Source organism: Haliotis rubra, unplaced genomic scaffold, assembly GCF_003918875.1.
Source record: "Haliotis rubra isolate DU_JTF1 unplaced genomic scaffold, ASM391887v1 Scf4, whole genome shotgun sequence".
Lineage (NCBI taxonomy): Eukaryota > Metazoa > Mollusca > Gastropoda > Lepetellida > Haliotidae > Haliotis > Haliotis rubra.
This window is the reverse complement of record NW_025767079.1, coordinates 6,579,205-6,606,380: the sequence shown is the minus strand read 5'-3', so window position 1 is coordinate 6,606,380 and position 27,176 is coordinate 6,579,205. Positions and strand designations below refer to the sequence as shown.

General features: G+C 39.5%; 1 protein-coding gene across 8 annotated transcripts in view; it reads right to left on the bottom strand.

Annotated features, from left to right (window-relative positions):
• LOC124287260 (ski oncogene-like) overlaps positions 1 to 26,862 on the bottom strand; it is a 49,119-nt gene extending 22,257 nt beyond the window's left edge. For 7 of the 8 annotated variants that reach the window (XM_046723757.1, XM_046723763.1, XM_046723758.1 and 4 more), the window contains exons 1-5: positions 25,844 to 25,974; positions 2,890 to 3,090; positions 2,173 to 2,262; positions 1,241 to 1,455; positions 28 to 230 (exon numbers count right to left, since the gene is read on the bottom strand). In XM_046723757.1, the coding sequence (XP_046579713.1) occupies positions 28 to 230; positions 1,241 to 1,455; positions 2,173 to 2,262; positions 2,890 to 3,077 (696 nt within the window). In that variant the 5' untranslated portion in view covers positions 3,078 to 3,090; positions 25,844 to 25,974. Of the gene's footprint in view, positions 1 to 27; positions 231 to 1,240; positions 1,456 to 2,172; positions 2,263 to 2,889; positions 3,091 to 25,843 lie in introns of those variants that run through there. The other variant, XM_046723756.1, reaches the window with a different exon arrangement.
• Positions 26,863 to 27,176: the final 314 nt, after the last annotated feature.

Sequence of the window (27,176 nt, the reverse complement as noted above, 5' to 3'; positions counted from 1 at the left end):
ACATGAATGACAGAAGGTAACACTGACCTGTTGGAGAGAGTTTTTGGCTATTGTTAATGTGTTGAGGAGCTCCTCTTGTCTTGTGCGCAGCTTGGAAAACTCATGCATGAAGGTATCTTTAGCTTCTTTAGTGTTGGGTATTTTCCCATCAAGGGCCCTCCGGATCATCACCATTTCTGCCTCCAGTGAAGTCTCGGCTCGCACACCGTCAACTGTGTGAGCCTCTTCTCCTGCACAACAGATCAAGATGGTCAGTTTTTCAGTTCAGTCTATTTCCCCCAAAACACCAGTGGTTGTACAGGAGTAAAATATGCAACGCAGGTTGCTTTTATTACAGATCAACATGACAACATACTCAAATAACTTATGTCCATTAATGCTAATATGAAACCAATGTCATGATGTGACCCATGTTATGATGTGATGTGACCCATGTTATGATGCATCCAAGGTCAATGTTATGATGTGACCCATGTTATGATGCCACCCATGCTATGATGCAACCCATGTCATGATGTGACCCATGCTATGATGTGATGTGACCCATGCTATGATGCGACCCATGTCATGATGTGACCCATGCTATGATGTGACCCATGTTATGATGTGATGTGACTCATGCTATGATGCGACCCATGTTATGATGCTATGATGTGACCCATGCTATGATGCAACCAATGTCTATGATGTGATGCCATGATGTGATGCTATGTGATGTGACCCATGCTATCATGTGACCCATGTTATGATGCGACCCATGTTATGATGTGACCCATGCTATGATGTGATGTGACCCATGCTATCATGTGACCCATGTTATGATGCAACCAATGTCATGATGTGACCCATGCTATGATGTGATGTGACCCATGCTATCATGTGACCCATGTTATGATGCGACCCATGTCATGATGTGACCCATGCTATGATGTGACCCATGCTATGATGTGATGTGACCCATGTTATGATGCAACCAAGGTCAATGTTATGATGTGACCCCTGCCATGATGTGACCCATGTTATGATGCGACCCATGTTATTAAAGTGTTAATCTCTTCCTCCACAATATTCAATTCTAAAGTTAGGCATATTTCAGCATTCCCTATTGCTAAAGTGCTCATTTATTTCAGACATAAGTAATTAATTTCAGAAGATTCTTCATGGTAAAGAGGTGATCATTAAAAAAAAGGATGTCAAGGAAGTTTATTAAGTAAAGGCGGGTAACTCTTAATGAACTCACCATCAGATGGGGAAGACTGTCCTATGGAGGAATCATCTGTGTCGGTGGGGAGGTCGTACTCTCGATACTCCTTGCTGCTTCGTGGGGGAGATAACTGGGTGGAGTCCGTAATTTCGATTATTTTCGGGGTCGGAGAGACTTCCCCATTTTCTGATTTTCCTTTCTCTTGTGGTGGTGGAGCCAGAGCAACATTTGGTGTGAAGTGTCGCTCATACCTGATGAATTCAAACAGAACAGCATCGTCAAAAGGCCATTTTGAATAACAATAGCTGTGCACAATGAAGTCAGTGTTGTGAGTGAGTTTGGTTTTATGCCGCACTAAGCAAATATATCCCAGCTATAGGTGGCAATACAGTGATCAACAGCATGAGCATCAATCTACGCAAATGGGATACAATGACATGTGTCAACCAAGTCAGCGAGCCTGACCACCTGATCCCACTAGTTGCCTCTTACGACAAGCATTATTTACTGAAGATCAGTTCTAACCCCGGATATTCACGGGTTGTCAGTGGGTAGGTGAGTTAAGGTTGAATGCCACTTTAAACAAGTATCTCATTAACACCATGGCAGGTTAGATTAATTTGGGAGAAATCAGAAGTTTACCAAAAACCCCAAAACTATGGCACTGACAAACCTGATTTCTGACGACTGAACTACCTAGCTTCTGATGACCATTCCACAGTGCTCAATATAACGCTAAATTAAACCATAACAGTATTAGTTTAGAGAATTACAACCACTTACGCGAAAATCTTTTCACAGTTATAGAGCCCTCTTGAAGGCAACGCAGCCTAGAAGGCTCATTACCAGAAGGTTGCTACCATAAAACTTTGGCCTAGCAGATTTCAGGATCCATTTAATCTGCACGCTTCGGACTGACATTAAGCCCAAAATGTGCAAGTGACACACACAAAATTAAGGATGCTCACCTCTCAGACTCGGAGTATGGCACCACTCTCTCTGGGTGCAGCAGCACTGGAGGACCAGTGTGTAGATAGGAAGGTAGGATCCCAGGCAACCTGCAGTAGAAGTGTCGGTCTAAAATGTAGCCCTATAGTGAGCGAGTGAGTGTGGATGGTTCAACGCCCCTTTGGCGAATATTCCAACAATATCACATCAGGGGACAACAAAAATGGGCTCATGCATTTTACCCATGTTGGAAATCGAAACCTGGTCTTCGGCTGATGAGCAAACGCTTTAACCATGAGGCTACTAGACTAATGCTTAGTCTCCAAATATATAATTTTGATTGTAACAAAGAAACCCATTTAAATTGAAAAGGAGCCCAGAGATACTTGATTCATTTAGGGCTTTAGCACTGGAGGGTGGGCAAGGCTGCAGGGAAATAAATATGGTTCAGGGACTGCCCCTGAAGCCATTTACCCCAGGTGCTTCAACAACCTCTACTTCTTGATAGAAACTGTTCCATACACAAGTTAATGTGTATGAGAACATTAATGTTGATGCTCATATCGTTGACCACTAGTTCACCTATTCCAAAGACCAACTAACTTTGCAGCTGACACAAAATACAGGTGCCAGCAAATAGATTTAAAATACAGTTGCACAAACTTGGGATTTTTTTGCAAAGGTAAACTGAACTCAAAGAAGAACTCCCACCAACTCCGACATCATCTCCAACTCACCCTTCTCTCATAATGGCTGGTGGTGTGGGTAGGAGCTTGCCCTCCTTGATGGCGTTGAGCACTGTTGGGGACCAGGGTTGGAACGCCGACATCCCCCGCATGCTGGCTGGGTGCTCTGGCAGGGCTGGGATACTGCCTGGGGGCGACACTGACCCCTCCCCCCTTGTGTCTCTTGCCCTCACACCCATCTCGATCCGGACTCTGCGAAATCAACAAACAGTAACATGTCAAATTGTTCAGCTACCAACTAATCTAACCTAATAACAATGAGTGAGTGAGTTTAGTTTTACGCCGCTTTTAGCAATATTCCAGCAATATCATGGCGAGGGACACCAGAAATGGGCTTCACGCATTGTACCCTGGTGGGGAACTGAACCTGGGACTTCAGCGTGAAGAGCAAATGCTTGAACCACTTGGCTACCCCACCACCCCTAATGACGATGATGATGATGATGATGATGTGATATGGAGGTTATATATATGCCAATACAGCGCCAGCATTCCCCACAGTAAAATATGCTTCAAAAGAAACATCACAAACGGACGCTGAAGATCAAAGACAACTACCAGCTTGTTATTCATCAGTTTAGTCACCTAGGTCAATTACATCATGATGTATCACGCCACCCTTAATCACAAGCTACAATAATGAATGTTCAAAGAAAATGCAAAACATGCATTAAACCGATGATTACAATAAACTCATCAGAAATTACATTATTTTTATTAATGTTGAAATTGTGAAGAATCTTAATTTTCACATGCCCAATATTTAGACACCAATCATATGTCATTATCAACCAGCAACGTCATAAACGACACCCTATTCTACTCAAAATCCAACAAAATCAATCTTGTCTCAATAAACTTATAACAAGTGTTAACCCAAACACTGCATTCTTTAATGATCATTTAGTATATAAAGAGCATTGCTAAATAAACATTTTCTTTAAAAATCAACACACTGTTGCATGAGCAGAAAAACCTGTACACTCCCAAAAATGCTTCCAGGCACGTAACCAGCTAATTAACCTACTTATGCATTTAATTACTGTAGTTAGCAGACTATTTAGATGATACTGCAGTGATAAGGCAATCAACCTTCACAAATGAACACATTGACGAGATAAGTAGACCATAACAAGCCTTAACTACATCAAGGCAGGACAAGACAATGTCGCTGGAACCCATTTTCCACAGGTTCAAGTGTTTGCTGATGGGGTATCTTTGACCGGTGCTGTTTGATTAGAAATGTTATCACCAATTCCTTCAGCGTAGACTTTCAGCATTGAGAAACATGGAAATATTCATTAATATTTAAAATTTTGCTCTTTACTGCAGCCTTCAGGAAAAGTCAAACTGTTCGAGAAAAGATAACAAAATGCACTTGTCTGTGTCACACTATCAGATGACTGATATTATGAACCAGGTTACAGTGAACCACATTCAGGAAGGTGCTGGGTTGGACCATCTTGATCCACTTAGTCGCTTAATACAAGTTCATTATTCTCATCTCCGGGGCTGTGGGATAGCCTAGTGGTTAAAGCGTTTGCTCGTCACACTGAAGATCCGGGTTCGATTACCCACATGGGTAGATTGTGTGAAGTCCATTTCTGGTGTCCAAGCTGTGATATTGCTGGAATATTGCTAAAAGCGGCGCAAAACCAAACTCACTCACTCACTATTTTTATCCAGAATCCTCATGGGGTTATTGCCAAAAGTGTCTCCACATATTTGATGACCAAGAAACTAAAGCTGCTTCTCTAAACTACAATTACAAATTACTTAAGGAATAGCTTAACCCCAGCAAATGGCTTAATGACATTAGATTAACAGTCAACAACTTTAAAAATCGCCAGTCACCACAGAACACAAAAAATCCCATGAAATGAAAAATAGTGACATAAAAACCGAACACACGCAAACTTTATGCAAATTCTAGATGGTTCATAATTCACATATTTATTGAAAATCACAACAGGATTGAACTCCTGACCTTCTGTCACTTCATATACAAACAAGCGTCATTGCTTTGTCTGCCGGTTCACATCAGAAAAACAGTGACAGCTGTTTAGGCAACACTGGCAGCAAATGTACACACTCGCAGTAGGCTTCTTGTCATTTTTAATCAAGTGCCAGGGGTGGTGAACACGATGGTTCTTATCCCTGAACCATCTCCATAGAGTCAATTAATGATAAATGTTTCCTCCAATGTGCATGCAAGGTTGATGAAAAGGAATCATGTTGTGTCCTACCAACAACCAGGGCCTAGGTGTCCATTAGAAAACAAAGCTCAAAGAGTCGTACCATTTCACTTCACAACTGCTGCCAATATAGATCCTATTGGACGATATTTCACAAAAACATTCTGTTGCTATGGATATTACTTACTGCCATTAATTACTGTCATTTTCAACCTTTCCAACAATTTATGTGACTGACAAAAATTATTTAATGCCCAAAACAATTAAAATTCACAAAATAATTCTAATGCTGTCGCTATTTTGGGCCACAGTAGGATTCAAGTAATTAAAGTGCTACTTTCCTTAACGCCTTTTACGTTTTTATGAAATGCCAAAATCAACCTATGGTATTAGCTTCCCCAAAAAGCCAAGCTCACAACTCGTGCTAAGGCCAGCTATTCAGTAAATGCACAATATCCATACACGTCACGCACATCATACAGTCTATAAAATCACAATCCATAAATGCTGTTTATGAGACGTGAATAAGTGAATAACACGCCATGTATTTCACACTGAGTCACAGTGCCTCCACATTTCAGAATCAAATGATGAGTTTTCCTCTTCTCAGAGGCCACTAAAACCTACCCCCTCTCAACTCCAATAATCCCATGATCATTAAACTGTCAAAAACATATTTACACACACGTCACTACATCACAGCTGTGGCCTTGTACCTTCAGAAGATTCAACTTGTCACCCTCTTCCTGAACCTATTCCCACCGAGAATCCCCCCCCCCTTCAGCAGCAGCACTCCTACACCAACTGTCACCCCTCCTATATGCATAGCCTACCCCCACTGTCACCCCTCCATCCCCAAATTCCTCACACTGTCACCCCCTCCATCGCTGACTTCCTCAACCTACACCTTCCGTCAAGCTTCTATTTCCTTCTACAACAGACCTATTCTGTCACCCTGCCCACTGACCACCTCTACCCCTCCCTCAAGGAAGTAAATTCATATTTTCCCAACATGCAAAGCATGGGTATTCCTAAAACAATAACAAATATCCCTAAATTTCAACCATGAAGCAACATCCCATGGAATGAAGTCATATATATCTGACTAATACTGGTGTTGCAGGCTGTGACATACCAACAAATATAACAAATCTAGTGGTCAGTTTTTCAAATTTATAAAAGTGTTTTTTGTTTCAAGCGTAATGATGTCTATGGCTTCCTTCTTCTCAGATTCTGATCTTGCCATTCTCATAAAATTGAAACACATGTTGTAATAAAAAAACGATATTCATCTTTCATCTTGTTCATTGAAACTGATCTATCTGTGTTCTGATATCTACCAGTTTCAATTTCAAGTTTATGAGCACATAAGGCAGGCCTACCAAAGAAAACTTTCACACTGTGCAGAAAAACGCAAGAAAAGTCCACATTAATCGTGGAAATAGCAACATAATACCTCGCAAATGAAACAGTAAAAACGGCAACAAAACTGCAACATTTTTACATCAGCGAAGTTTGACCTCTACTGCGCGTGCGCATTGCGATCCTTCTTTCAAATTTCCGAGCAATAATTGCTGTCAATCATTTCATGCAAATGGAAAGTAAACAAAACAAGTGTGCACACAAGTATGATGATGATAAATGCCAAATAACACAACAGAAATACTTGAAAGGGAATGTAACTTTTGTCCAAGCTGGAAAATATCAACATGCGGTTAAGATGTCAACATGCGGTTAAGACTTCCTCTTCCATGTGCACGTTGCAGGTTCCTCGTTATTTTCATCCAGTTTGAGCAATTTAAAAGTTGCAGTTTTTACTGTTTCAGTAGCGAGGTATTATGTTTCTGTTGCTATTTCCATGATTAATGTGGACTTTTCAGCGTTTTTCTGCACAGTGGGAAAGTTTTCTTTGGTAGGCCTGTACAGACTGCTCATTTTCACAAAGGAACTCCCAACGCACTGAGTTGCACAGTGAACTGAAGACCTCGAAACAAGAATCCCTAACCATGTCATGATCAAGCACCACCTAAATACACCATGAACTTTGAACCTTATAAGTTCACTTTCTTTCAACCTCCTATCTCTACACATAATCTCAATGCAGACATGCTCCATCTCCAAGGATGCAATAAAAACTGTGCTTGGTAGGAACTACTTCCTTAGCCTTGATAGGGAGAGTGTACAAGATAATCACTCTATCTTACAAACATGATTTAAGCCCTCTTGAAGAGGCTTGTCTGATACTTGGGGTTGTGGAAAGATTAGCCCGAGATAACATTTCAAGTGTATATTTGGAGATACAGTCATAATAATATTGAAGTGTAATACATCACTTGCAAACAACTAGTTTCATACAAGGACTGAATGCATTTTCCGTTTGACAAATCGCACCTTAGCCAAACTGAATTGGTTCACTGTTGTTTGGGGGAGCTAATATTATGTCACATAAATCTTTCTTAAAAATATACATCTGACCATAATTCCAAAGTGGCCTTGAACAATGCTTAGTAAAGGAGCCGTCTATATAGACTTGCCAAATCACTCTAGATTTGAATTTCCTCGTGTTTAGATACCAATCAGGTCTATCAGACACCTTGAACTGTGGTTTCCTGCATATATCATGTCAAATACCAACCAGACAGACGTCATTGCAACAACTTAGCATGATTTACAAACAGTCACAACTGTCTATTATGGCAATTGTGGTATTCATAAACCTAGTTCCTTTACGTGTTCCTTTTCAATCCTGAGAAAATATTTCTCCCAAATCTATCAACATCAACCAATCTTTTAACAATAAAGTATCAGTTGATCATCTTCGTCAGCTCCTTGCAGTGCACTTGTCATCAGCTTCCTAAATTTGAAGACGTAAAAAGTGAATTAGATTAGCGAGATGTGAATATTAGTTGATATTTCCCCCATGTCGTGACCCAGGTCAGGTTTTACACCAGATCATTAACTATTGATTTCCAACACCATATGCAAATTTCATTTCATTTTTCAACATTCCTTGCAAAAACTTAAAACTTCATTATCAAAGGAAATCTGTGGAATTGTGAATGTTGAGACTTCAATCCAAACATGCACCCATTAAATTCGGTCATGCATCCAGCTGAATAGAAATGCATAATTATCGCCAGAATAACCAAAACCTTCTGGATATCCTGGCATTTTACAACATACAGTGAAACAATACATATGCAAATTAGCATTAACACATCCCGATCGTCAAGTCCAGCCAATATGATGAAGAACATTAATCACATGATCACCCTCAGAACTCAACAGCTACCATGTCTTTATTGCCTTATTTGCATATTTAAAACTCCCAATTTGTGACTGAATAAATTGATTTGGAAAATGAGCATGAGCCTCGCCACAAACTCAAACCACAGGGAGAAAGCATTTTCATTTTAATGAGAATCTCTTCCCATACAATGATCCCTCTCTGCTGATAAACGGTAGGGCTTGTAATTCGTCAAGATGTCCTTTCAAATTTGAGACCTGGTCAATGGAATTCGTCTTAGAATTTGCAGAATCAGCATTTTGACAGTTATGGTCATTGAATGACTTTGATTAAGGATGCCCCAGACCAAAGCCATAAAGAACTGACAAGACAGGCAGATTGAGGAATTACTCCGATGGAGTCCTCCTGGCCAACTTTGGCTGTGGCTAGATGGCATGTTTACAAATGAACTGCCAGGCTGACAGTCTGGTTATAGTTTACGTGTCAATTACTCGTGTCAATTACTCGGCAACTAAAAAATTACTATTTTTACTTTTCCTGTATAACCCATTTGAAAAAGAAGTGCACTCTTTAAACAAGCATACGCAGTGGCCTCTTTGAGAATGAAACATACTTCTTTTAACTTTTCCTGTATTATCCGAAAAAAATAGATGTATTCTCAGGTTGAAAATAACAATCAGCAGAGATTTGCAAATACATATCCCATACGGGAGAAAGTCATTGAAGATCATTCTTTAATATAAGAAATTCCCTTGAAGGAAGAGTGAGTTTAGTTTTACACTGCTTTTACCATATATTCCGGGGGGGGGGGGGAGAAAGACACCAGAAATGGGCTTCACACAATTTACCCATGTGGGAATCGAACCTAGGTCTCTGACTTGACGAGCGAACGCTTTAACCACTAGGCCCCATTTTTCTTGACCGGAATGGTTTGGTTCACTGACCTTTTCGAGGCTGATAAAATAATAAATTCATCAGCATGATTAACTAAACATTAACTTCCAACACTGAACATCAAAGGCCTAACATTTTGGTCTCATTCTGGCCAAGTTGACAACATTTTCAAACACACCAGAAACCATTTACCAAAGATCAGAATTTATGATTTCAGAAATCATGCCATTTGGAAACCTCACGTTCCTTCCTGTCCATATCCAATTTAACTGGAGCAAGAGCTGAAGCAGGTCTGGCATTTGGAGAGATCACCGAATCATTTGGAAGCCACAGCAATGATAATTTCGTTAAAAAATATCCAGAATTATTGATCGGAGACGAGGGTCTTTTAAGCATGGCACAAGCCATGTTCTGATGACGTCCTTCCTTTGCATCACGCTCTATGACATGGTTGGCGTTGTTCCATTTATTGGCACTTTTGATTAGTTCCGTTCATTTCCAATCATATGTCAGAATTCTTAACTCCATCCAATGGCATACAGCAGCCCATTACAGCCAAAAATAACCTCCCTAATCTATCATAGCCTTAGGAAAACTTTGCAATATGACGTCAATTTGCCAATGATTTGAGTTAAAATTTCTTCTTATTCAAGATTTAAATGAGATCTCCTGGGAATACATGTAGTGGATTAGATGTAATGTTGAATCATTTAGTTAATCACCCAAAGGATTAGTCTGAAACAACATCTCTTTACACAGTCAAAATTAACCAAGTCTTACTTGCAATCTGGTCATTGGCCTGGAAGCTCGGAAATATCTTTTAAAGCTACCTCATTTTAATCTGATTGTAGCAATTTACTAATATATAGGTCACAAATTGTACTCATATGCTTGACGAGATACCTGTCAACTAACTGTATCAGTATTGAACACTATCTTTCACAAGATAATTGCAATTCTGTATTATTTCAATAAATGATCAGAGAATAAGACATTGATATTAGTAGATTATAATTTGGTTGTTAAGTGTCACTTATGTGATAATTATTTCAACAAATACTAATGATTGTGTGACAAAAGAGCAGCATGTATATAATGTATATAATGACTGACTGAGTTTAGTTTTTAGCAATATTCCAGCAATATCACGGCGGGGGACACCAGAAATAGGCTTGACACATGTGGGGAATCGAACACGGGTCTTCAGCATGACGAGCGAAAGCCTTAACCATTAGGCTACCCCCGCGCCCCCTGTATATACTGAACACACAGAGCAAAAGGAAGATGGTTTGCTAAAGGAGTTCTTAGAAACAAGTTACAAAATGTTAAAATAAAATTCGGGAAGAGTGTCCAAGTGACAAGAACAAGGCAGACTTCGCATGTGATATCTTATCTAATCTGTTTTCCCCACCAGGTTGTCTATAACAGTCAATATCAGCAGACAAACACATGTACCTCGCATCCTGTCATGTGCACGGGATGCAATAATGTTGCCAATATCAACCTTATCAGGGGCAACAACTCTGAACTCCTAACCCTGGGTCAAGAACTTTGCCCCATGTAGGGCAAGGGGTGTATGAGGCACAATTTATCACCCTTCTATGACCAGAGCGTGTTCTTATTTCTGCCAGATTTCCTCTCCCACTGTTACCCAGTCTCCGTCTGGCCGGATCGGTCAGATAACTTCAGCCACTGGCTACTTAGTTGCCATAAAATGTTTCATCAATCACTCTGGATGGCCCTCTGCACCCAGTGTCTTGTATCATGAATGCTGACAACTCCATTTAGAGTGACCCAGTTGCTTTTAGCAATATTCCAGCAATATCATGACAGGGGACACCAGAAATGGGCTTCACACATGGTAAAGTGGGGATCGAACATTTGGCGTGACAAGCAACGCTTTAACTATTCTACTACTTAACATAGAAACTTCAAGGTGAAATGAGGTGAAATTGGGTTTAACGTCGTGCTTGAGAATATTTCGCTCATATGACGACGTGCATGCGTGTGTATGTGTAGGTGCGTCTGCTTGTACTAGCCCAGACTGAAGCTGCTTTTATAGTGCTAGCCCACTGAGATACCATGCCGCAGTGAAGCATGAATACCCCACTCAGACACATTATACTGACTCCGAGCCCGACCAGTCCTTGATGTACTTATTAATGCCGAGCGCCAGGCAGGGACGAACGAGTACCATATTTTAATGTCTTTTGGTATGGGCGGATGCTCTAACAACTACACCACGGAGGCGGTCAGAAACTTCAAGGATAGAACTGCAGGAGTGTTATGTGTGAAAAAACAAGTGAGTCAGTTTATGCTCAGAATGCTGTAGCAATGTCACATTCAACAAAGCTGTGAGTATCACTGGTGTATCAACAGCAAACATACAACTGCAATTCCGAAAGATCCAAGAAATGTTCACAAGTGCAATAAATCTCACATATTATTCTACACAATGCCACTTTTAGGTCAAAGGACTGTACAGAAGAAGCAGCATTCTCTGGGGAACCCCACAGGGTCCAAAGTCTCTTCAATCGACACCCATTTTGGTTGCCCAAAACACTGTTGCAATGAAGACGACAGCTTCTATACTATCACATTTTTATGAGTCTTCATGTAAAGATTACTGTGACCCATCATAATATAAGCGCTTTGATCTGTTAGAAGTCTTTGCCAAAGTGTATAAGTAACATTCATTTTAGCGCTACGATAACTTATTTCACAAAATATTTCTACTACACAGCCCTATCATTCTCAGGGTCATGCAGCAACATTTTACCCAGATCACATGACTGTCCAGATAACATCTATGACATAGGAGCAGCATTTTTAATCTGACATCATCATCATCCCAACCTTCAGCCCTTGCATCAATCACCCACCTCCCCCTTCACCCCGATGTGGTAACTTTATCATGTTATACAAGACTCCCCATCTGCATATCAGCACTCAATGGGTCAACCCTGATAACAGACTCAATGAACATCTAACCACTATTTACAGATACATCACAAGCAGCTACTAAGATAAGACCCTAGCAACCCTTTCCATTGCCAAGCAACCACTATTGTAAACAGGTCAAATCAGCTATGGCCAACTTGACCACAAACATATTCAACAAACTGTCCCGAACTGAAGCAACAACTGAAGACTCCCTCCTTCAGCTGTCTCTTTCATAATTCATCAAGTTTAGAATATTTTCCACAGGATAAGACTGAAGCTTATAGTCAGCTGCATACACAAGACAAATGTTTTTCAAAAACATATAAACAAAAAGAAAATGTGATAAAAACTAATAAACAATGTTGCAGTGAATTCAAGAGCCATGTTGTCACACAAGTTACTAGCATCTGCTTCTGTTGAATTATGTCAAAATCACTTAACAGTTTGGTTTGGTCCAACCCACAAGCTTTGGGGGTCACATGAAATTTACCTCTCCCTTCCCATTTTATTGGTTATTTTCCAGGTTTTTCAAACAATTATCAGACATATAATGACAATCTTGACATTCTTGAAAACATAACTGTTTAAGATCACAGTTTTCGTGTATCAAAACTGAATTTGTCAAAAGAAAGGAAATTGAAATTAAAATTAAAATTCATCTCCCTACCTATATATTTGCTAAAAAAAGCAAAGAGAAAACAATTCTGTCTGGCCATATCTTTTCAGCATGTGGGGTCTCCCTTAGGATTTTATTATGAAATCCTGAGGAAATGGTCAGGGTAGAGTTACCAAGTATGTGGCACTTACTTTCAGGTTAAATTATTCCATGTACCTCACATAATGTGGGAACATACTTAAATATTCACATTAGTCCAAGACTTTCTTGTACCATCATTACAGTTGTTCTACCTGATCATTTCTAGAGCAGGCTTGGCAGAATTGTTTGAAAGTTATGCAATAAGGGTCAAAACCTTTTCTTTTTCAACAAATTTTTTATGGTTATTGTTTAAGCAGAGTATTGACACATACAGACAATATTCTTTTAGTTAATGAAACTAGTGTTAACTATTCACTATCACACCATTACTGGGGGCCATAAGAGAACTCAAGCTTTGACAGATGGACACACTGACAAGGACGCAGGCTCCTGCAAACCTCAGGGTAATAAATACACCTCCCTGACCATCCGCACTGACCTCAATGACATCACACACACATTCCAGCCTTCATGCACCATTACCAGTGAGGCCATGGCAGCATATGGTTTTCCTAACAACTGCAATTATGTGGAGAAAGCTAGCAATAAACTCTCCATTCAGTCTAGAGTTACGCCTGGTATTTCTCCCAAGGCCAGCGGTTGAAAGCTCCTATGGGTTAGGCATGCTGGGGTAATGACCCATCCACTGACCATGTGGCTAGCCAGGACAATGACCACAAGGTAATAACATGCACACACTGGACAATGTAAACCAACATGTTTATAGAATAGAATTCAGGATAAACAGTAGCCAGTTTGTTTGTTCTGCTGAAGAAAAATGAGACTAATTATCCCCTCACTGGTCAATTTGGGTCAAGTGGTCAGTCACTACTGACCAGATGTTTTGTCTGGAACTCCCCATAACTGACCAGGTATACAAGGCTTTGGAAGGACTTCGTATGGGCAAACATGCAGGCCCAGAAGAGTCGAGTTTTTCAAACACAATACCAGTGTCTGCTCTTGCAAATCAGATGTATTCCAGCGCTTCACTTAAGGATTGTCCTGTGAAGATCTTTGATCAGACTGATCTACATCTCTGCTCTTGGCTGATGCATGATGATCACAATTGATTAGATCTCTGCTAACGATGCCAATCAAAGAATTGTCCGTTTCACACTTGATTGTTTACAGATTGCCATCGTTCAGCTGGCATATTGCTGAGTACTGCATACACACAAGATTCAGATGACTAAAACTACCCACATACCATGTTACATTTCACCCATATATTTAACACATCATTTAGAACTAGAAAATAGTCACTAGACTTCTGAGAACAATGCCACAATCTGTGCCAAGAAATGAAATGTCCCAAACATCATGCCATTCTCAAAACTTAGTCTTGTCATACAGACCCCGAAACAAATATATCCAAGACAGCTCATGCAAGTCTAGAATATGTATCAGGACTAAATTTCCCCAGTTTCTGAAAATGAAGAAAGTCTCAGGGCTCCTTTCCAATTTACTTTATTGTTTATAATGAACTGTTTTATCTGTAAAATATGTTCATTTCAGTGACTAGTTGTTGTCTATCACAAACCTATTTCCCTCATCATTTCAAGGCAAGAATAATAAGTCATGGTAACCATGGTAACAAATAAAACTGCATGTTCACTAAAATAATCTACTTTGTCAAGGATGAGATTTTACTGAAGATGCAGATTACACAGACTGACTGACTGAATTTGGTTTTACGCTGTTTTTAGCAATATTCCAGCAACATCACGGCAGGGGACACCAGAAATGGGCTTCACACATTGTACCCACGTGGGGAATCGAACCCGGGTCTTCGGCGTGACAAGCCAACGCATTAACCACTAGGCTACCCCACCGCCCCAGATGCAGATTACAAGCGTACATGTGAGTGAATCCCTGCGGTTGGAACAACAGCTAACACTTCATATTTACCATCATCTCAAATGTTTCACAAAAAACTACATGCATTTTTCATGAAGTCTTCATCTCTATCATGAATAATTTCGACCAGTCGTTGTTTTTCAAGACATCCTCTAATGAAGAGTCTCAGGGAAGGTGGAACTCTGCAGGAATAGCCATTCCGCCACTCTGTGCGCCAGGTCCACAGACATGTTTCTTAATTTCAAAGCCAGCGAAAAACACTGATCTTGCTGATTACTTTTTGAAATATTAACAAAATTATTATCGAAAATAATTACAATGCCCCAACCTTAACCTAAGGCCGTATCAAATTAGATTTTCACCCCAACTTGCTTCCGTACCAAACATCCAAGTTCACATCATAATTTTGTTGTAAAACGACAGGACAATGGCCGTGACACAAAATATATATTCATAAATAATACAATACAATACAATAAGCAGTACAGTATTGTATGACCTACAGTAATCAATGGTCGAGCGGTCAATTGAAATTGCAAATCAAACGAATAGTATCCTTCCACAGTTAATGTACACTGATGCATTTATGTATATATTTTTTTATACTTTATACACTAGGTTCATTGCCATTTCTGATGGATATCATGTAAAAATTATTTATCTGATCTAACAATATTTCAGTCATACATATATTGTCAACCTGAAATATGTCCTCACTCATGACTATCACCAAAAGATGCACGAGTTCATCGGCTATCATGCCATTCGTGAGTGTACATCTGCATGGTATATCCTTGTCCATATTCTAGGCCAGACATTCCCTGACCATCTTGACACACTAAACCAAACGGAGTCCCATCATACACACTTCTAGCATACTAAGCAGAAAATCAGCCCCGCAAGCAGGCTTTCATGAGACTTCGCAAATCTCATATGCCTGATTATCGCTGGAGGCCTTTCATGAATGGTCAAGCGGTCAAGCTTGACCTTCAGTCAAGGTCACTGTCGGGGTCGCTCGCACTTAGATGGCCAATGCAAACATGACAAGCCTGTGTTATTTTCCTTGAATCTCCCAACAAGAATGTTTGTGGTATGAATGTCTTTATGTAGGGACATCATATTAGATTTGTAGAACATCAATGGATTATTTTTGTCCTTTGAAGAACAAACTGATGAGGTTTGTTGCCAGAAGCACTTAACTGTAACTGTTAATCATCAAGCACAGTGGTAGCACAGTGGTTCATGAATTTTACATCTTCAAAAAAATCACAGGTTTTAACCCCTGTGGGATTTCATCTTAGAGTACCGTGTCAGGGTAATGAAGTGTATAGACATTTTGACACCCTGTAAACATGTCGTAAGGAAGTAGAAAAAAAACCATTCTAGGTGAATTATGTTTAGCAAATTACTCAGTTTTAAGTTCCCCAAACTAAATAGAGCATTCAGTGATGGCTTCATCATTTATTAATATCGCTATGTCACCCATTTCCAGTCCCTTAACAATCCAGGTGGGCACATGAAAGCTCAGTAAGTCAAAGTATTTAAGCTAGTCAGTAAAACATACGTCACCACAGTACATATTAATCAAACTTGATCTGAAAATAGTTTTGCATAAAAAAAATTGTATGTTCTGATCTGAACTTCCTGCCTGTAATGACATCTGACTGATCATGTCACGCATGAACATTTAACTTGACGAGCTCAAAACATTGTGACGGTAACAAGATCTACATGTCTCTCGACCCCACAATTTAATTAGTGTTATCCAAAATACATGTAATCAAAGGTAAGAGTGATATCGCTGTTAGCAATATTCCAGCAATATCACAGCAGTGGACACCAGAAATGCGCTTCACACATGAGCCCATGCCGGGATTCAAACTCAGGTCTTCGGATTGACGATCCAATGCTAAACCACTAGGCTACCCAACCACCCCTCAAAGGCAAGACATAATTTTACTGTATTCTGATTGACATTAGACATATAATCAGATATAGTTCTTAGGGACTGAAATCAGAGTAAGCAAGGGTACATTCATCCACAATATTTTTCATCACGTGGTGTCCGGATATGGTGACACAGTCAATTAATTGACCAAGGTCAGCCACCTGAGCCTGAAGTCAACTCATGCTAAATAGGTACCGCTAAATATAAGGGCAAGACAATGACTAGACAGTCAGCTTGGCTCGTGTCCAAACTGGTATCATATGACTTCTGAAGATTACAGAGACATAGTTTCGGTTAATGACTTCACTGCACCCTTCCTGATACAGAAGCATCAGAGTGAGTGAGTTGGACGTTACACTGCTTTTGGCAATATTCTAGCAATATCACGGTGAGGGACACCAGAAATGGGCTTTACATGTAGGGAATCGAACCCAGTGAGTTTTAGTGAATTTAGTTTTACACTGCTTTTAGCAATATTCCAGCAATATCACGGTGAGGGACACCAGAAATGGGCTTTACACATTGTACCCATGTGGGGAATCGAACCCAGGTCTTTAACCATTAGGCTACCCTACCGCCCCATAGAAGCATCTGAATTTGTCACCTTTCAACTATTGGAAAGTTTACAAAAGTCAAAACTGAAACATACAGGCATTCCTTGAAATTATACTTTATATAACTTAATAGCTTTTTCAATTCAAGTGAATATTAAACAGATTTCAAAATTTATTTATCGACATCCAAACTGGTATGACTTGTGGTTTTAGACTAAGTTATTTTCCTTCAAGTTTCTGGAATGTAACCAGCAAATTCATATCATCATCATCATCATCGGTTACAGCCTAATCCGTCGAATTTTGACCAGCCAACAGTGCCGATCCGTCGAATCATGCTTGAGTGGTTCTGTGCTAATCGGTCAAATTTCAGACTGTGTTAACACACTGGGAGAGTCTAAGTTCATTAATTAAGGGGTCGGCTTGTATTGGATTAGACTTAGTCTGTCTCACAGTCCCTGATCCACATTAATTTCCCTACTGCCTCAAGCCCTCTCTGCAGTGCTAAAGCCCTAAATAAAGCAAGTCTAGACTTCCTCAGGTTCTGAATCTCTGGTCTCCCTAGGGCTCCTTTTCAATATAAATGGACTTGTTTGTTACTATCAAAATTATATATATTCAGAGACTAAGCCTTAGTCTAGATTAGACTATACATGTTTTATTTAATGAACAAGAGCAGATTCCGGTGAAGACTTTCTGATTGCTGACATCGAACTGTTTAGTTATGGCTTTGGATGGACATGGCTTGCACAGAATATACAGGGCTCCAGATAATTTTTCAACATCAGGAGTAGGTACTCCTTATTTTTTCAATATAAGAGTACTGGAAAACTTTAAGAGTACATTTAGAGTACTGAATGGAATTTAATTGAGTACCAGTAATCTTGTGTTTCGTTTCATGTATGCACCACAACATTGCTACTCTTGTGTAAACAGGTCAATGAACAATAAAGCAATACTTTTTTCGGATAAATACGACTGTAAACGATTCTAAGAACGTACACCATTGCTGTGGTGCGTATCTGCTACTTTTTCCAAAATATGTCCTTCCGTATTGTGCATATTTTTAATCCGTAAATACGCCGATACGGCCCTTATCTGGAGCCCTGGGATATAGGTAAGCTCCGTAGAGCACTTTACAAAATTTACGGCGGGCTAAAAACCCTGACCCTGATCCATCGCTCTGCCCGTTCTGTAGAAACACAGATTAAGACGAGTTCCATGTCCTCCTTGTATGCCCTAGGTATGAGGACAGCAGACAAAAGTATCTACCAGAATATTATGTACAAAGCACCCATTTTTTGGTTAAGTTTGTGGGGCCACTAGCCAACCAAAATGAAAAACTTACCTTGTGTTAAGCAATTTTTATAACAAAGATATTTGAGTTTAGAGAGACCTAAGTTTAATCCCTACCATGCCATTTTGTATACCTTACATTATTATACTCCCAGGTTTATGTGCCAAGTCTAAATTACTACTCGAGAAGGTTGAACATCACAAACTATATACTTCTCCTTATGAATGCATTTTATTTAATGCATCAATTTCAATTTTGTACAAAAGTAAAAAAATATAGAGAGTCCAAACATATATTTAATGCATCAATTTCTCATTGTATCATATGAGTAGACTAAGATATATACTGTACAAAAGTACAAAAATAGAGAGTCAAACCATCCAACACCCCTTGCGTCGTTTTTTTGGTATGATCCAATGTTTTGAAAACTAATTCATAGCTAATATCACACTGCCGATCCGTCAAATGCATTTTACTACTCTGAAATCAGAAATTCGACTGATCGGTACGCGACCTCCTCATCACCATCCTCATTAACGTCTTCAGATACAGATCTTTACAGAGAAATGTTTTTTGTTTGTCATTTTTATTAAAATGGAAAAACAAACTGTTAACCCTTCATTCGCAATAGACACGACAGCCATGTCAAAATCTATACTTATTTCCTGATGATCAAACATGACAAATTTCACCTATTGCCCTAGACAATGTACATATCAATTTTAATCTGATGTCTAGCCAAACCCAAACCTAGGTGTGCTTTATCAGTCAGCCTAATGGTGTGTAACCATGCCTACTATCATCTGAGGGAGTGGTGTGATTGTCTATCATTTCAGCCTACAGCTGATCTGTGTGACAGACACATGTCACCAAATCCGCCACATATATCATCTGACCTAGTTCAGGGGAGGTTGTTTTGACATTGTGTTAATTATCTACAGGCTCCTGAATTTATCTTATCAATGTAAATCAGCTGACTTGAGTGACATCACATGATTTTCAGAAGTCAGCTTTCTTTTTTCTCCGAAACAAGTAAACAAAGTACTTGTCAAATTAAAGGCCTTTTCAAATTCTAAAATACATCAGTTCATCGTAGAACTTTTACATCTACATTATTACAGGCAAACACTTGAGTCAGATTTTGATGTGTCAACAGATATAATTTTGCAGTTGTGTCTTTCCTCATATACTCGAAGTATTTAAGCAGGGCCCTTCAGCTCTGACAGTGTAATAATCACTAAACCCACTAAAAATTCAATATTATACATACATGCATGCATATACATGTATATATAATAAGACCAAAGGCTAATGAAGAACTTTTCATAATTAATGGCTAAAAGTGTTTCATTTTTTTCCAAGTCGACATATATTGGCAGAAGGCATAGTAATCTAATACTCATAAGGCTAAAGAAGTACTTTTCATAAATTAACGGCTAAATATTTTGTTTCTTGTCAAGTCGGCATATATTGGCAGAAGACTTAGTATTCAGATACTCATGACCTACATCCGAGAGATTAATCTTCTTCATCTTCAAAGTACTGGTACTCATCTTGTACAACATTAAATATTCAGTGCTGACCGTTTCATCCTTCATTGATGTGGCTGTACTCTTCCTGCCGTCTTCCCTGAGTGGCTCATTTTCTCCAAACCGAACATAGCATCAGTAGCAGACCCATCCAATAACAAGGCAGGGTATGATTGGAACCATTCCTATATCTGGCCTTATTCTGTTTCATAGTCCTCATAGTCCCGGCACCATAAAATTTTCAATTCGAAACAGTCAGATGACGATTTGATGTAAAGGCCCTAAATGAATCCAGTCTATATTTTTTCAGGATCTGAATCTTCCATCTCAATCCAAGTTTGAATCCAATCCATCCAATCCACTAAAGTTAATTTACATGACCTCAATGTTTACAAGGACTGGATTAAATGTCACACATACAGACACTTGACAGATTTTCTGCAATCCTGACTTCAAAATATTTTTCACAAGGATCAGTGAGTGAGCGAGTTAATATTTAACATCACATCGGCAATATTTCAGCCATATCGTGACGAATCACAAGGATCAGTTAATAAGACAAAATGTATAGTCTATTTATAAAAACTATTTCTTATAAAAATAACTAATAATTATATTTACAAAAGAATATTTCTCCTCTGCAGTTAATCAAGGAAACTCGACATAGTTTAGCTTGACCTAGATCTGTCTTGGTATTTATTAAAAAATAATTGTAAAAATATAAATGCCACTGCCATGGCGCATGGCTAGTTAATCATCTGTTGTACAAAAAAAAATTCAGCATGTTGCGTGCAATACATTTTTTTACCGCCTTGAAAAACAATATCAATTGGAGAAGAAAATAACTTGGCAATAGGCCATTACTCACCATCATTACAGACGTGTTTCTGGCAAAATAATACTAGCGTGTAAGTCTTTTCTAATTCCACATGCATAATTTAAAAGTAACCTTGATTCCAAGTCAGTATTCTCCATTTACTTTGTACAAGGACATGTTTTTTCACTGGTCAATTATGTTTCAACATAGCAATTACGATATGATGTTTATCATCAGAGTCTCGGCCATATTGTGAGCGAGTGAGTATGGTTTTACGCTGCTTTTAGCAATCTTCCAGCAATATCTTGGCAGGGACACCAGAAATGGGCATCACATTGTACCCATGTGGGGAATTGTACCCATGTGGGGAATCTTCAGAATCGTATGGTTCTACGCCGCTTTTAGCAATATTCCAGCAACATCACAGCGGGGTACACTGACACGGGCTTCACACACGATCCCATGAGGGGAATCGAACCCTGGTCTTCGTTGTGACGAGTGAACACTTAAACCCCCAGGCTACTGCACTGCTCCGTCTTGGGTATGACAAGCAAACACCATTACCAACAGCTACCTCATCACTCCCAGTCATTTTGTGACTGACTGACTGACTGAGTTTGATTTTACGCCGCTTTTAGCAATATTCCAGCAACATCATGGCGGGGGACACCAGAAATGGGCTTAACACATTGTGCCCATGTGGGGATTCGAACCCGGGTCTTCGGCGTGACGAGCCAACGCTTTAACCATTAGGCTACCCCACCGCCCCGTCATGTTGTGACTATTAACAGGTTACGCATTTAAATATATTTATACTGTATAAATACATGAGTAAAGAGGACTAAAATTTAGGCTTATCCTTAAACAAAAATGTCCACGTAGTCAAGATTTAATTGATTTCGAACATTTTTCCAGTTACATAAATTATGGCAATACCAACGACAATAATCACGGAGTAAGTAAGAAGACAAAACTTACATGAAATTATTTTTAGGTCAAAGAATAAATTCAGAAGAGCACATTCCTATAACCAGTTAATAATGTTGTTGTTTTTTAAGTTCTAACTACGGCTGTTTCACATCCTAAGGGAGATGTCAATATACTGTGACATTAAACATACCAGACTCTCGCCAATTACGCAGGAGGGCCTAATTTCTGACAGGGTGTCCAGACAAAAAATTGCAATCAGCAAGTCTGAACGACACCAAAATCCCTTTAGGTGGGGCCAAGTTCGCCATCTGTATTGAAGTGGGCAAGTATCGCAGATAATTAACCCTTCTGGCGGATTTCATTATGCACTTAAGCTGTCTTTGGTTGAGTCCCTTCTATACACGTCAATAGGTGGTACGAGGTAGTAGGTGACGGAAGCAAAAGTCCCATTGTTGGGATTGGAGCACCAATGGTCACAATCTCATAATTGCAAGCTCAGGATGAAAAATTGATGATTCATCAAGATTGACGAAACAAACATTGACAGAAAAAGACGTTCAGTGCAAATATTTGATGACAAACAATATCCTGAGGCAAATAAATGAGTGTATTATTGTGTCTTAAGTCCATCAATTCCTCATGCATTAGGGTTACATTGTTGTGCAAATTAGTATCTCAACAAATTCATAGGGATTTGAACTGACAGTGACACTCTTGTCTTTGTTCTCGTTCGTGAGTAAGTGAGTATGGTTTTATGCCACTTTTAGCAATATTCCAGCAATATCAGACTAGAAATGGGCTTCACACATTGTACCCACGTGGGAAATTGGACCCGGGCCTTCGGCAAGACAAGCAAACGCTTTAACCACTAGACTACCCCACCAGCCCCTCTAGAGATTGAATGTGGTTTTGGTAGTTGTTGCATCTGTCAGCATATTAATATTCTATCAAAATAATTATTTCTTAACAAAGTTGGTTGGAACAAACCAAGGGTTGACAGCACGAGCACAGACTACACTACAACAGTCACACAACCTTATTCCCGGTCAATTCACCTCAAAACAGGTGTTGAATACTAAGGGTGGGTATTGTAGAGAATTTTCATATTGCGATGCAAAAGCATGTATTACGATATGTATTGCAATATATTGCAAGAAGTATTTCTAAACAAAAACTACTTATAATCCAGTTAATGCTTGATTTATAGAGGAAAAACACAACAAAATCACTATGCTTGATTAAGCTTTAATAACTTTTAATCATGATAAAATATAAATGTGAATAATATTTGGCACAAACGAAACAAGGAAATATCCGAAGATTTCCGAGTGTTACGAAGTTTTCCGAATGCAAGTCAAAATACCGGTTTGCGATCAGTGTATCGCAATACGTATCGTTTTCACGTCTGAACCGGTAAATACTGGTAAACCGGTTATATTGAACAGCCCTATTGAATACATCCCCTACCAAAGTAATCACAGAAATTTATTTGCATATATGCAAAACACTAAATATTTTGATCTCATATGGAGTGTTTTCGGGTGGATGAAATGAATATATCATTCATAATGAACATTTGCCAGTCATCAGTGACTCAAATTAAATACCTAAAAGAGTTCAATCCGAAAATACCACTTTTGAAAGAAACTTGTAAAATGCCAAGTTACTGACATACAGCAAACTAGTTTAAATTGAATTCCTTTATAACAAACTAACAGGTAACTGTTTGTTTGGTCCTTATCCTTAGGAAACATGGTTATTAATTATTGGTCCCTTCAATCTCATTTTAATGGAAGTTTACTGAAACCACTGTCTCTTCGCCACATGCTCTACAATCGCATATGTCATGGAATATCAACCGACATTAATAAAGCATGATGACAATTTTTATGGATAAAAATAAATAGTTTCCATCAGTTACAATTGATTTCCTTAAACGCTTACCACATATTGGTGATAAATAATTGATTATATATATATTTCCTTCGAATTAAATATGCTCACATATTGGTTTTGACATGTGTGAATAAGAAATTGTTTCCATTAAGGATCAATCAAATAGTCGATAAAAAAGAACTACAGAATTTTAGCAACATTTTTTCGTTCAGACATTTAGCATTCCACTTGCCAACCTGCTTCCTACAATCTTCCATGGGCTTCCTGCTCACGAAATATCAAGTTATTCTTTCAAAATGTTACGCAAACAAACGGCGACATTGTGGCAAACCCCTCCCGTTAATTCCCATGCTCACACCCTATCTCAATTTCCCTTGCACTATTTTACATATTCCTAGCCCCGAGCGAACTCGACTGAAGAAATGGATCTCTTTGAAGTAAGACGCCAGTCCACCGCACGTCTCGACTAACACCATGTGCACTCGTGTCTCTCAAACCTTTGTAAATACCACAAGGAGCTCTTGTTATGCAAACTGAACAGCGGATTACAGATATTGTTCGTGGAATGCATGCTGAGCCGACAAACAGCTAGGAGGGATCGAATTACGTAATTTTGTCTCGGGAAGCATTAACCGGACGGTTTCATTTTGGCCGACGGGATGTCCCACGTTGGTCCTTTCCGACTTGTAACCAATTCAAAGCATTTTGACAGTGTGTTATTTCAATTATCCTTTGTTTGGCCATCATTAGATTAGGGTGCTTTCAAAACTAATTAGATAATACCGTGAAATACCGTGAAATATTGATTTTAATTAACGATGCATTCCAAGCACCCCTATGCAAAATGAACCCTGCGTGTTTACACGAGGTCTGGGATTTAGTCAATGAAATATTACGCAAGCAACTGTAATTGTGTCATTCGGTTCAAACACCGTCCTGAGTGCTTCTGTGTAATAAAAGAGCAATAACACTGCATTCGATAATGCGGACATTCGTAAATTAGGTTGACGCGATTAAGTCAAGGCTGATTTAGATCCTCAACCATAAAAACTAGTAAAGAAACCACATAAAATGTGCTCCCAATATTTTCGAAAAAATGTAGGTTTTTAAAAAAAATAAAGATGATTTGTACATAGAGCGCTATGGTCGTTTTATCGAACAGTAAAGTATGGTATAACAGTCGTGGAATGGTAATGTGTTTAACATCTAAAACAATTTAAACAATCCAAACGAGTAATGTTCGTGTCCTTTCGGACATTTAACAATGAACATTGTGATACTGTTCAAACAACGTTCATAATAAGTAACCTTATACCCTCACCATAGAACGTCAATATAACACGTTTCATATTTAACATCTGTCTAGATGCTTGGCGTTGAAAATGTACATCCTGTCGAAATTTGGAAAATATAAATGACAACTTTGCAGAGTATTTTCTCCTTCGCGTCTAAACAGAAGCTCGAGTTTGACCCGTCGGCTTGTTAGAGTTTCGCTTCACTGATCACGGTCTATTGCCAACCAAGCGTTACATTCACACCATGCATTTACATGAATAACTAAATAGGTCAACCTTACGACGGATAAAATAGTCTGTTGTCATGTTGTGGTTTGGTCTAAGACGTGAAAATTCGACTGTATTTTCAGTTAGCGTAAAGGCACATCTATTGATTGTGACAAGTCACTGCGTGCGGCCTGAGGTTACAGCTGGTGTCTGTGTGAAAATTATTAAAATACAACCGAACAAACCCAACAGCGAAATGAGAAGCAAGTAAACATTGTGCTCTAGGGTGATATTTCAGCATATGCTGCAAATACAACCACGCAGTATAGTAGCGTAAACATTAACATGGCTAAGCGACAAAATATCACACGACTGAAAATACTGACTAAAGCATGGCAAGCAGGTTTGAGAACAGACACTGCACAGAAATAGTTTCACATATTGAGAACGACAACACTAAACCAGATACAGAACAGTTATGCGTGAAAATATGACATGCCGAAGCAAGTTGTCGTGAAACAACATGACAGGTTGTCCGCTGTAAGCAGTGGGTTGCGTCATCACAATGTGCACACTTACCTGTTTACGTTTGTATTTATTTCCCGGGTCAAACCGGGCTTTCATGAGACGTAGTTCTTCCCTGCAGTCCTGATCTTTCGTTAAAAGCAAATATGACCGCCAGTTAGTTGAATCGAAGCCCCAGTGACACGTTCTGTTTTCTAGAGCTTTGTGAGAGTGACAGACAAATTTCGGGGGACAGAACAACCCGTGACAATCCATACACTGGATACATTTGGCATCCGGGCTTGTGTAAAGTTCAGGGTGAAATATGCCTTTGCATTTGCCAAAACACTCGTGATATACCTTGAAGCTGTTTGGGGATGGGGGCTCGAGATATTTTTCGGGGTTTCGATGAAGCAGAGCATTCGTCAGTCGTTCCGCATCAGTTTTAGTAATAAGTCCACAACTTGGAGCGCTTAGTGGTAAGATCCCTGTCACTTTGAGAGTGTCCAACTGCTCCGGGCTGCATCGTGAACAGAAAATGTGTAAATCGTCGCATACGGCGTTAATTTGCTGTAAGGTAAAATCTCGCAAAACTGTGTTGAGAATCTGCGGAAGGCATAACCTCTTTTCGCCTCCGACTAAGAAACATGAAATCGTCTCCCCTTCAAGAATAGTATCCCCTCTTTCGCTCCTCGATGAATCTACGGGACTGAACACAGGCATTTGTTGAATCGGAAACGGCGGCGGTGCTAGAAACGGATCATAATCCATACCCTTCTCAGTCGGGGTGCACTTTTTGACACTGGCAACCACCTTCCTGTAGTCCGCAACACTCATCTTCGAGAAATCATTCACAATCGGAAAACCGTTAGGTCCGCTTAAACTACGAACTGAAGCGTTTTGAAATCGTTTCAGGACCCTCTGTAAGTGAGGAGTCACCGATTGGTGCAATGCCTGGTGTTCCATCCAAACCCACAGCTTTGAAATATGGGTTGAAATCCTCTTGTGTCGTCAAGTCTGTATGCCGCAGCATGTGTAGTACTGGCCGCGGTCCTGTATGCTCACACAACTGCCGAGAGAGCCCAGTGAAATATTTGGCTTTGCTATCAGCCGCTGCGCCCCCTGCGTTAAGTGACCTAGTTTTTTCAACTTGCCAAGCACGTAAACAACCCCGGTCTCAGCCAGTGGGATCATGCTCTACCGCTAATATAAAAAGTAATGTGTCGTTATAATGAAGAATAAACCATGCCATCGCAGAAAAAAATAACCGTGCACATTGCTTTCTGCAAATAAACGACTCCGGCGAGGCGAGTGTGTTAACCTCCCTCCGCAAACACCAACATATTATTTCAAGCAGAAGGTAGAGTGTTTTTTTTAAAATGGAGTGTGCATCACTCGTGTTTACGGG